General features: G+C 28.5%; 1 protein-coding gene across 1 annotated transcript; it reads left to right on the forward strand.

Moving 5' to 3' along the window:
* Positions 1–153: 153 nt before the first annotated feature.
* On the forward strand, positions 154–6,869 carry TVAGG3_0801390 (aggrephagy protein; the record flags this gene model as incomplete). Its single annotated transcript, XM_001310299.1, has 1 exon — positions 164–6,838. The coding sequence occupies one exon, from the start codon at positions 164–166 to the stop codon at positions 6,836–6,838; it is 6,675 nt and encodes a 2,224-aa protein (XP_001310300.1).
* Between the last annotated feature and the right edge of the window lie 5,969 nt (positions 6,870–12,838).

A 12,838-nucleotide genomic window follows, 5' to 3' on the forward strand; every position in this document is an offset into this window, starting at 1 on the left:
CAATCAAAGCCAAGCATTTCTGGCATATCAAAGTCACAATAGAGAAATTTATAAAACTGTTATTTTGATTGCCATTTTGGATAACTCAGTATATCAACTATACTCCTTCTTAATTTAACAATAGTTCAGTTAAAAACACACTTGTTGAGCTGAGGGTAATTCAATGAGTTCCTTGTTTTTCAGGAGACCTTCAGATGTGAGAGCTGAAGAAGAACAAGGAATGGAACACCTGGTGGAAATCCAGAATACCCTCAAAGAACTTCGAAAAAGTACATATGAAGTGGAAAAACAGATGTTAATCAATCAATTTCTCATTCATTTAGATAGTTTCATTCTCCTTGCGTCAACAAAATCGATAACAAACGCAAATTTCAATAGTATTTGCAAAGAAATGCTTGAATATTCCTCATTAATCGATAATAACGCTGCAATTACATTACAATACATGAAAGTGCTGACGAAAGCATACGGTATATCACAATTTTCATTGAATTGTCGCAAATATTGTAACATTTTAATATCAGTTTGCAAAATATCAAATCAATTACCGACAATTCTATCATTCTCACAGAATTTTTTCGAAACTTTCCTTCGCAAACCAAATTTTATATCCGATTTTTCATCTACATCCAGTTTTGAATACATTTTTCAGAATATTTTTATCAATTCTGATAACGAACAAGCAGCAATCTACGTCAATACACTACTATTCAATCAAGATCTCAGACCACAATACAAAAATGTCAATTATCTCGATTTCTTCCAATTTGCCGCTCTTAATATCAGAGATGATAAGATCACGGATTCACTTGCGGAGCAATCAGCATTGTTTATATCAAATATGTTCCAATTTGTATCATCAAATTCACGTCAAATTACAAAATTTTTCAGTCAAAATTCACTTATAATCTTTGACTGTTTAGTTTCAAAGACAACCTTCGAAAAACGTGCTAACTGCTACAAGGCGATGCTTTATTCACAAAATGAAGATGGTTCTTCACCTCCAAATTTACAAATTTACAAACATCTTTACAAAATTTTTGTTGAAACATCTCCTATGCAACAATCAATTTTCCTGATGATTTCAGAGTTATTTACCAAGATTCCAGACTCGATTTCAAAACTTGACCAAATTATTCCAACACAAAATTTATTTAACTGGAATTTTCCAAATTTAAACGTCATGGCCACTTTTCTTTCAATTCTTGACAAAACACAGCCAAAACTTGTGTTTAAATGTCTTCCTATTGTGTTTAATTGCATCATAAGAGTAGAACCAGAGATAGATTCCCTTGTCATGATATTAAAAGTGTTAATTGGTCAAATAACAATGAAATATTTAACTTATAACATGATTTTAGAAACTAATTTTCTTTCTGCTTTTGTTGTCCAATTATCTCCAAATATAACTGTCCAATTATACTCCAAATATGAAAATTTTGCATCATTAGTTTTGAGTTTGTATTCATTAGAAGGTGCAATTTCATTTAGACCTTCTGTTTTCAAGGCAGTTTTGAATTTGAAAATAGAAACATTGAACAAATTGTTAACAGCTTTTCTTTCAATTTCTGCCGAGTCGAGTATCATCAGAATTTTGTTAGACTTCATACAAAAAACCGGCCAAATTGAATTAATTCAATCATTAAATGCGGTTTTAGTTTTTTCACAAGATGCAGCGATGAATTTTGTTATAAGTAATGGTATTTCATGGGCATTTGATAATCTAAAACTAGAAGATCTCGTTGAGTTATTAGCAGCTTTAGTATGTACTAGAAGATTTGATGAATTAGAACATAAAATTGCAAGTTTGCCAGATAATCATCCACTTTTTTCTGCTCCACAAGATTTATTGGAGAAAGTGATTTTCGGATTAAATAAAGCAACTTGCAGACCAATTCGTGTTCATTCATTAGTCCATTTACTTGAGAAACCAATGAAATTGGATCCTTACAACGCATGGTTACTAGGAAATAGTTTCATTGAACAATCTTTGAAAAGAACAAAAGATATTTTCCAAGTTCCTATGATAGATCAAATCGCAAATCGTTTTTTGCAGGCGAAATATTTGAAATTGTTATTGGAAAGACCATATGAACTTGAAAGATTCTGTGATACATCATTCGACCATTTCCAGTTATTCCAATTTTATACGGGAAATTCGGATTTATCGTTCGAATTGAATTTTTCTGCTGTCACTTTTTGGTTTAGAACAAATAATAACCTAATTCACAGTTTAAGGTTTATTAAGACAGATGTATTGAATATATCATTAGATGATGGAAAATTGATAATTAATTGCGATGATCAAACAAGTTCCATGAACTTAGATTTAACTAAATGGAATTTCATTGCAATTAAAGTTGAATCATCATTAATGAGTTCATCATTGGCATTGAATGTTAATGGACGTGTTTTCACATTCCAATTAAAGGCGAAGAGATCTAATTTAACATTTTGTCGATTTTGTGCAGCTACAAAAGATTTAATATTTTTAGGATCTGCAATTCGATTTTTTAAAACAAGTCCTAAGAGTTTCACGGATATTTTTAATTCATCAGCAAGTTGTGTTATTTCATTGTATGATGATGAAACAATTATTACACCGATTTCACTTGAAAAAGGTAATTTTGATGTTTATATTCCATCGAATTGTGTTTTAGTTCCATATTTCGGCTTTCCCATGTTGTTTTTGTCTAATTTTCCACAACGAAAACTATTAGAAAGTCTTCATAATTCACATAATGAGAAAGAGTTCAGTTCAGTCTTTCGCACATTGTTAAATATCCAAGAGATCACACATTACGAATCAGAACGCTTTTATTGGATCTTAATTGGTTCTATTTCTAATTCACACAAATTTATTTCGAAAAATTTGTTTTTAGAATTTTTAGTTTCATTATCAAAGAATTCTAAATCAGAATCCGCATTGACAAGTATTCTTCTTCACAAGAAGATGTGGGATAATGTTAACAACGATATCCTTGTTGAAAGTATTTTCGAACAATTCAATGAAAATGATTTTCGCTCTGTTGCTAATTTCGAAATCTTCTTGACAAAGAAAATCATTGACAACCAAGGATTATGTAAAATGATCATTGCAATCTTAAAAAATATCAACAAAGTTCCATTGTTGAAACCATACCTTAACTGTTTATTACGTATTGGTTCTGATGAAATGAAGTCTAATATTATTAATGCACTTACAGAATTCATTGATAAATTCACATATGATATTGTTCTTTCTATCTGTCCATTTGATTTTCTTGTTGAAATTTGTTTAGTTGTTTCCACCGAATTGAAGATCAAAATCATTCATTTGATGTCTCTTTTGAATTCATATGATAATGACTATGTTATACCCACACGTATCATGCAAAAAATTGTTTCTGAATGCTTTCTTTCAGACAGTGTTTGGAAAGATATCATTGTTATTTTAGACCAATCTCATCATCCCGATATTTATAATTTAGGTATTGTTTTGATTAGTTTTGGTACAATTAGCTGTTGGTCCGGTAACACTCAATTAGAGAAATATGTCAATGATCTTTCATTATTTATTTTGAAAAAGATCAATATATTAAGTGAAAATCAGAATTTCGTTATCTGTCTTTCTACATGGTTGAGTTTATGTTTAAATATTATTTATTTGAAAGATCGTACCGAATTCAAATTTCTTAAAAGTAATTCCGAAAACATTCATATTGAAGTTGATGATAAAATCTGGATTAATATTGACAAAGTCTTAGAAAAATCATTTCGGATAGAATCAGTTGACATCAATGGTATCGAATATTTTGAAAAACTTATTGATGTCAAAAACAATAATATCAACTTTTATCAAATCACACATTTTTCAAACTTGATCAACAACTTTTTGATATTATCAAATCCAAGTTTTATTTGTAGTTTCATTCTTTCATTTGTTTCAGTTTCTAAAATCAGAAATGATCCATTGATCAAATTTTTGACTATCAATGTTTTGAACTATATCTTAACAAATCCATCTAAAACACAACAAATCATTAATTTGTTCACATCTCTTCTATTCTTATCTAATTCTAATTATTTAGAAGGCTTCGAAACAGACATCTTTTTACACATCTTGACATTTATTAATTCACTTTTAGGAAATAATGAAATCATTAATTCTATTTCATCAGTTACAGACTGTTTATTGATTAATTTATTCAGTCATTTATCGGAAGACAAAGTTCCATTGATTGTTAGTCATATTATTTCATGCATGAAAGCATTTTCTATTTTAGTTGATAATTCTAAATCACTTTATTCATGGATTTACATTTTATTATTATCTCATACAAACACATCTCTTTTCTTTGACAAGATCTCAAACAAAGTTGAAAGTGATATTCTTTCTCTTGCACGCAAAGGAGACATCACATATTTCGAACCATTTTACAAACAGAAAAGTATCGAAATCAGTCTCGTTATTTCATCTATTAATGTCAAAGATTTTGTTTGTAAGAACTTTCCATTAATCAGTCTTGAATATCATAAGAGTCGAGAAATCTCTAATTTTCACAAACGTGTTTACGAATTGTTGATGAGTGAAGTTTTGAGTTCATTAAATTCAGAGTTCATTGTTTTAGAAGAAATGGTATCATGGATGAGTTTTTCGACAGAAATCAAAGACCAGAAGAGTTCTATTGATGATTACAGTCCAATTTATTTCACACTCTGTCCCCGTTCATTTCCATTTTATCCCCCTCGTTTGTTATCACCATCATATTTCAGTCGTTGTGAAATCGAATACGATTATTACAGCAAGCAAGCAGTTGCAACACATCGAAACGACATTACCGATTTATTCTTAAAGATCCACAACAACGAAGGTAATTTGCTCTATAAGTTTAATACCGAATTATCACGTTTTTCACAGAAATTGCATTGTTCAGTTTTTTTCTTCGAAACATCATTTGATGTTGTCACATTTTCAGAACTTCAACATGATAAAATGATTCTTCAAGATTTAGATCATGATGAAATGAAGAATCTTATCAACGAATCCATCCAAGGTGACTGGGGGAGTACATCCATTTTTGCTGGTCGAATTGTCATCAGCGTCAAATACTCACAATTAATTTATGTTCATAAGAATGAACAAAAATATATTTTTTGGGGTTTCGAATGTGGCAGTTTTATTTTAACATTTTGTAAACAGAACTCAGACGAAATCAGTCCATTTTTCAGTAAGATCAGCGAAAAGTGTTTAGATTCACTTCCTCCTTTCCCATTCATTCATCGTGTTAAATCTATTGAAGAATCGCTCCAAAAGTTCGCAAATGGGTTGATCACAGCAACAGATACATTATTGATCTACAATGCATTATGTGGTCGATTCTTTGTTAATTGTGACGATCAACCTGTTTTCCCACGTTTATCATTTTCAGAAGAAATTCTTAGTTTATCATTTCATAAGACACCAGTTGCAACAAGCAGAGCGACAGTCACATTTTCAAAAGCTATTGTTCCACAAACTATTCAAAACACGAAGAAGGCAGAAATATTTCGACGTAATTCTACTCCCGACATTTTTTCATTGAACAAAAAGAAGAAAATCAAGAATCCAACATTTTATGACATCGATAAAATTCCAAATATTTCTAAAGAATGTATCAGTCCATTGTTTATGTCTATTCCTGAACTTCTCAAATATGGTATGAAGACATCATCACATATCAACGAGAAACTTGAATCCGAGAAGAACTCTAAACATATTTTTTCATTTTGTAATTCATTGAAGAAATTCCAAAATTCAGAATTTGTTTCATTTAGTGCTAAACTTAAAGTCACAACTTCGCAGAAGAAGTCAATTTGTAATATCCACAACATCATCACTCCACAAGTCATGTCTCTTAAATCTAAGCACGTCATCTTTGATGGCGAAAGTATCCGATCATCACCATTAATGAGTCATCGTCTTCAATGTTCACGTGATTTGATTTTTCAACTTGATATTTCATCCATGTCTATCATTGTTACATCTATTCGTAGTTTTAATGTTGTTTTCCGACGTACATCACCAACATTTGTTTACAGCACCGGCTTTTCACTTTCAGAGAACGGCCTCTTGTTAGTTGTTGATTATGCATTTTGTTTATCACGTTCATTCCGAATCAAATACGAACTTGGTATTCCTACCGAGATTTCATCATTGTCCGCCATTTCATTACCATCTAAACCTATTTCAGACATATGTGGATATGATTGTATTGTTGTTACATCATATTCATCCACATTTGTTATTTGGGATGCATTTTCAGGAACAATCCACCGCAAAGTTGATCTTTCAGAAAACATTGTTACATCTAAATTTGATGAATCTAGTGGTCTTCTCTGGGTTTTGACCGAGATTTCACTTTATTTGTATAGTATCAATGGTAGTTCACTCGCCCATCGTGAATTCAATAAATCTAAGACATCATCACTTAGTGTTTTTCGATTATCTAATTCCGAATCTATTCGATATTCATTAGTTGGTTTTGTTAATGGCAATATTATTTTAACATCATATCGAGCTGATTATTCAATCATCGAAATTAAAGAATTAGAAAGTCCTCACCAACATAAAATCGTTTCTCTTCAAATCCACGGTAGCAACACATGTTTTACATCTAGTGACTCGGATCTTAATGTTACATTATGGACATCTATTGGTGTTCTTTCACCACGTTTTCGTCACGAACTATTAACACGATGTCCTATCTGCGGCTCTATTTCATCCGAACAATGTCAATCATGTTCACGTCATTGCTGCAAGCGCTGCTGCATGAACGGCACATGTCTTTTTTGCACTGGATTATCTCTCTATGTTTAACTATTTATATATTAATAAATATTACTCATTTGTTTGTTTTTTATATACAACTATTATTTTTTATTAATTCATTTATTCATATTCTCCTTAAGTTTTATTCTAAGTCACTACACAATTTATCTTTATATTTGTTATTCAATTTATTTTTCAATGAGTTATTTTCTCGTTATTTTATGAATATTTATTAAAGATAGATTAATTATGAATTTAAAATATATTCAAAGTACCAAAATCCTTCACTCTTTTTAATGAAACTCAAATGTTGTAATAATTTAGATTTTTAAAATCGAAACATATATTTTTATAAAAATAATGATAAAATGACAGTAAATAACAGATAGCATGAGAGGTTGCACATTGACAGCAAATTAACATAAACACAATATGAATATTTGATTGCCATTAATGATGAAATTTGCTCATGTTAACTTGAAGTATTTCATTTAAGAAGGAAAAATGACAAATAAGACATGATTGTTCTTCACATAGTTATAACAGATGCTATATGCATTGGGTAGACAGTATTATTCATGCTTTAACTCAAATTCGAAAAATCAAAATAATTTATGAAATGAATAATCAAATTTACTTGTAATGAAGGCAACAATATATTGCTTTATTGATGTTCATCTCATCAATCATTCATCAAAAATGATAAATGACCGAAGATTGATTTATTTAGGAATTTTTATCAAAAAATACCAAAATATTTTCTATTCAATTTTGAGAGAATGATGAAAAAGATTCATGATTTTATGTATAGTTTACAAATATCATAAAATTTTCGAAAAATTTTTGTGAATTGTAAACTATTCATAAAATTTATGAATTCCATTTTTCAGGGGCGATTATGAATAATGAAAAAAATAATCGTCTTTCGACGAAAAATGAAAATAATCGTCAAAATCACGACGATAGAGCTTGAAAAGCATGAAAATCAATTATAGAGTTAAATTTTTTGCAATGTTCCTTTAGGAACAATTAAAGTATTGGGTGGGTAATTCATTCATATAGTCAAAGTACTATCTTGTGTTTTTTTGTTATATTAAATAAAAGATTTAATATGATATCCTAGTATTTGGACATAAATAAGTAATGTGCAAGATAGTTTCATATGTGGACAATATGTTTATAACTGTGTTATTGTGTGAAAATGTATCAACAATTCCAATTGATTTGTAAAAAAATTAAACAGCGTGTTTTTTGTGCCAATCTATATTCTTTGTTTTTAGCAGATATAGGAACTATCAAATTCAATGTGAAATTGTGATAATGCCATGAAATACAATAATTTGATATCAAATGAATAAAATATCTATTTTTAAAGGCGCAATTATCATTTCCATGATGTGAAATATCATTTATTGATCTTTATGTGCTATATTCACATAAGATTAAAAATTTGTAAAAAATTTCATAGCAATTCATTAAAATATTATTACCATTTGCATTGATAAATGATATAATAAGTAATGGTTTCATCAAATATAGAAAAAAAAAGACATTTAATCAGAAAATTTAAATATTGAGAAAAGAATAAATAAAATGTATCTGAAACATGTTTCTTTCTTGTGGTGGTTCTATTTACCATATATATGTTGAATTCTGAAGCTAATAGATTTAAGGCTCCACGTTCATGCATTCAATTTTGAGAGGGCATTCAATTTAGATTGTGCCTAAAAGCACACTTGTAGCCTCATAGGTTTGCTTTTGGAATGAACAGACACCTGGTCCATCATCTACATGATGAGAGGGATCTATTGGTAGCACTCAAATTGAATAAATACCTAATTTGAAAAAACTTGGTTTTTTCATCCAAAATCAATTTTGGAAAAAATTGAGATATTTACAACACGAATAAATATATTTTCGATCTGATGAGAGATTTGGTAATCGCAATATTAGGAGAATGCATTTATCAAATTATTTTTTACTGAAAACGAGTTTTTGTTAATCCCAAATCCGTCCACGCGCATATAAAATTAAAATATCCTTATTGTGATAGTGATGTCAGGGAAACAGCGCTTTCCGAAATCTACGCAGTAGATTTGCAATTTCCGGAAAAAACTGGTGTTTGACGTTTAAAACAAGTAAAATATAAACTATATTATGCTAAAATAATAATTAGAAGATTTAATTTAGTTTTTGTTTCTTTAGCGAATAAAATTTCTTCGAGTTTCTTTTTTGAATAAGAAATATTGGGTGAGAAAGTTTTTGCTTCCAAAATTGATTATGTTTTACAGAGTAGTTTGTGACCGCATGGGTATTTGGCAAATCAAAAAATAAGAAATTTTGTTGACAGTACATGCATATTAACATAGAGGTATTGCTATATTTGAATTTAGAAATCATTTAAAGTTTATTGAGCTTGACAATAAAATATGCAAAATATATTATTAAAGTTCTTGTGAAAAATTGATAAGTTGCAACATAAGAAATTTGATTTTTAATTTAAAATATCTATAATATGAAGATAATGAACATTCTATGTGTGTTGCTCGCAATTAAATACTGTCAAATCGATTTTTCCACCGCATCTGCTGTAGTGTAATGGCAAGAGCATACCATAACAAAACATGTTTTCGGGTTCATTTGTGGAGAGCGAATTTTTTTTTCCGAATTGAAAATATCGTGCAGAGGTGTAATACATTTTGACGTATTTAAAACAAATGCTGCATCTAAAATATTTGTTGCTTATATTTTTTGAAATTGTGAATTTTTTGATTTTTTATTCTCTGAATTCAAAGTTCAGACAATATCTTCTCAAATTTTTATAGTTATCTTTCATATATAATAGACTTGGTATAGGAAAGTACTCAAACAATTTTTATAATTTGCTCATATTTGAGTTGATCGACAGCATACTCAAATGACATTGAAACATAAATTTACAGATGATAAAGATATGAGATATGAGTTTTTTTTCCCTATATAAAACAATTTTTATTTAGATAATGAACAATATAAATATGTATTGGAAATTGGTAAACAAATATATGTGTGCACAGACAAAAAACAATTGCTTGCTCTAAGTGCACAAATAGATTATTTGGATTTACCAACATACATGGGATTTGGGCCTCACTTTATATATTTTTTGTAACAAAAATGTTCTAAATGCCGAATACACTTCATATCGAAATATCCCTTATAAGATAAGGATTCCAAAGAACAAAAGTTTTCCAAATCTGAAGAGTAGATTGCCAGTTTCCTACAAAAACTGGAATTTGGCATTTATAAATGTTAACATGTAATGATGAGATCGGTTTCTGATTGAAAGATCTAGAAAATTTCTTGATTTCAATTATCTTCAATCAAGAGTTGATATGAAATAGATAATATTTTAAAATATATGAAGCATGTATTTTACTGATTTTTTATTAGTATAAGCAATATATTCTCATATTACTAATATATTCAAAAATCAAGAACTTTTGTATATAAATCATGTGAGTCACCGGATAGAAAATATGAGTGGTTCACACTGTTTCTTCATATTTACAAAAAACAGCCCTTGGGGGTTGGGCACGATCAAATACTTGAAAATTAATTTTGGAGTCCATAAGTGCATAGTATAATGGTTAGAATTCCCTGTAACAAATCTTGTTTTGAAGTTCATTTGCCGAACACAAAACTTTTTTCGAAATCGAAATTATTTTAAAAAAAATATATCTTATTTTTTGCTTTTTAAGATAGTCATTATACACAAAATATTAGTAAACTATTTTTATTTGAATTACTAAAACTTTCAATTTTTTATTCTCTGATAGAAACTCTCAAATGATACATTATCCAATATATATGATTTTCTGCTGCTCTGAGTTATATCACAATGAATACTACATCATCCACCAAAGCTAACTCAATAAATTTAGCGAATTTCAATTTTCACTACTATAAATACTTCCTTATGAACTATTAAAACTTTACCATGCTTTTACCCAGCATAGTGTAAAAATATATCCTTTTATACAAATTGTAAAATTTGAAATATCGAATTTGATAAATTTACCTACAGTATTAAATATTTAATAATTCATTATGCAAATATGGCTTTGGGATTTCATAAATTTTAGATTAGAATGATTCTAACATACAATGAATTCGAAATTTTATGCCGAATCTTGGCGGATGATGTAGTATTCATTGTGATATAACTCAGAGCAGCAGAAAATCATATATATTGGATAATGTATCATTTGAGAGTTTCTATCAGAGAATAAAAAATTGAAAGTTTTAGTAATTCAAATAAAAATAGTTTACTAATATTTTGTGTATAATGACTATCTTAAAAAGCAAAAAATAAGATATATTTTTTTGAAATAATTTCGATTTCGAAAAAAGTTTTGTGTTCGGCAAATGAACTTCAAAACAAGATTTGTTACAGGGAATTCTAACCATTATACTATGCACTTATGGACTCCAAAATTAATTTTCAAGTATTTGATCGTGCCCAACCCCAAGTGCCGGTTAATAATTATTATCTAATGATGATTGCTATAAAATCAAATAAAAGTAAATAATTTTTGATTATTGTATCAAAAAGTTTAGTTTCAAACGAGAATAATATCAATAACTCTCAACCTTGACCTTAAACGTAGGACTTCAGCAATATTATGCATATGCATTAGGAAAATATGATCGAGCAGAAGATATTATTGAAATAACATATGATATTTGTTAAAATTATGTCAAAAACTATAAGCTATAATAAATTGCATTAAAGCAATCAATTCGTCTAATCTTTTGAATTGATTGGTATAGAATAAAATGAAACAAACTCATATTATTATAGATGATTCAAAATATGCATAAAATATTCAAAAGAATTCTGTATAGTTTCAGAATTTTGCTCTTTATATGTAGTAAAATATATCTTAATGTGCATATATGATTTGTAGAAGTTATTTAACGAGAATGAAATAAATATTGCAAATAACGAAAAACAATGGTGCAGCGTAAGAGCTTATTGGTTAATAAAACAAATAAGATCAACTTTCGATTTTTCGAAATTTATTAGATCTTGGAGGTAAATTAGACGAAAAATCGAAAAACCAATTTTTATGCTGTTGAAGCTACAGTTTCATTTGGTCATACTCCGACCCCTTGACTTTGGGTATTCGTGGAGTTATGGGCCATTAAAAAAAGGAGGATTACGACCCTCTCAATTTATGAACGTGGAGCCTTAATATTTTAACAATTTATCCGAATATGGTTAATATAAAAGTACATTTCATCAATTAAGTAAGAATTTTGATAAAAAAGAACTATTTTGGTCTGAATTGACATTCAAATTGGTAGTCATTTGAAATACTCCCAAAATTGTGCAGAATATCTGATTAATTCATTAGAGAATACAGTTACTTATCAATTTGTCATTAGTTTGGCTAGTTGTTATCTCTTAAATACTATTTTTATCAAATTTTATTTCGAAATTTAATCAGTTTCTAATTAATTTCGGGAGTATATGTATTAACATTAAAAAATAATTCTAATCAACGTTCTATAAAATTCCAAAATAAATTCGAAAATTCAATTTTGAAGAATTTTTTGTTGGTTTTTTAATTGTTATTTTATTTTTTGAAAAAATTTTGGAAAATTATCATCGCCATTTTCATTATATAACACATAGAATTCTCTTTTTATGCCGATTTATCACTGTTTCTCTTATTTTTAGATAAAAAGAAAATATTATGCAATATTCTCTACACTTTTATGAAAATAGCAAATATCACTGATAGATTTTGCTTTTACATCATCAACAAATACTGATTTTATTCATATTTATCCATTATATCTCGTTTCAGGTTTCTAACGTATTCATTGATTTCCAAAGACGGGGATATATGCATTAAATATTAATGCAATGCAAAATATATTCAATGCCCACTCTTGGTTAATCCATTGTAATACATATCTCTGACTTAGAAACGATTTTTTTTTAAATTAAGCATACAAACTCATAAATCATCCGCCACATAATTACAAACTTAATGAAGC

Source organism: Trichomonas vaginalis, chromosome VI (assembly GCF_026262505.1).
Source record: "Trichomonas vaginalis G3 chromosome VI, whole genome shotgun sequence".
Classification (NCBI taxonomy): Eukaryota; Parabasalia; order Trichomonadida; family Trichomonadidae; genus Trichomonas; species Trichomonas vaginalis.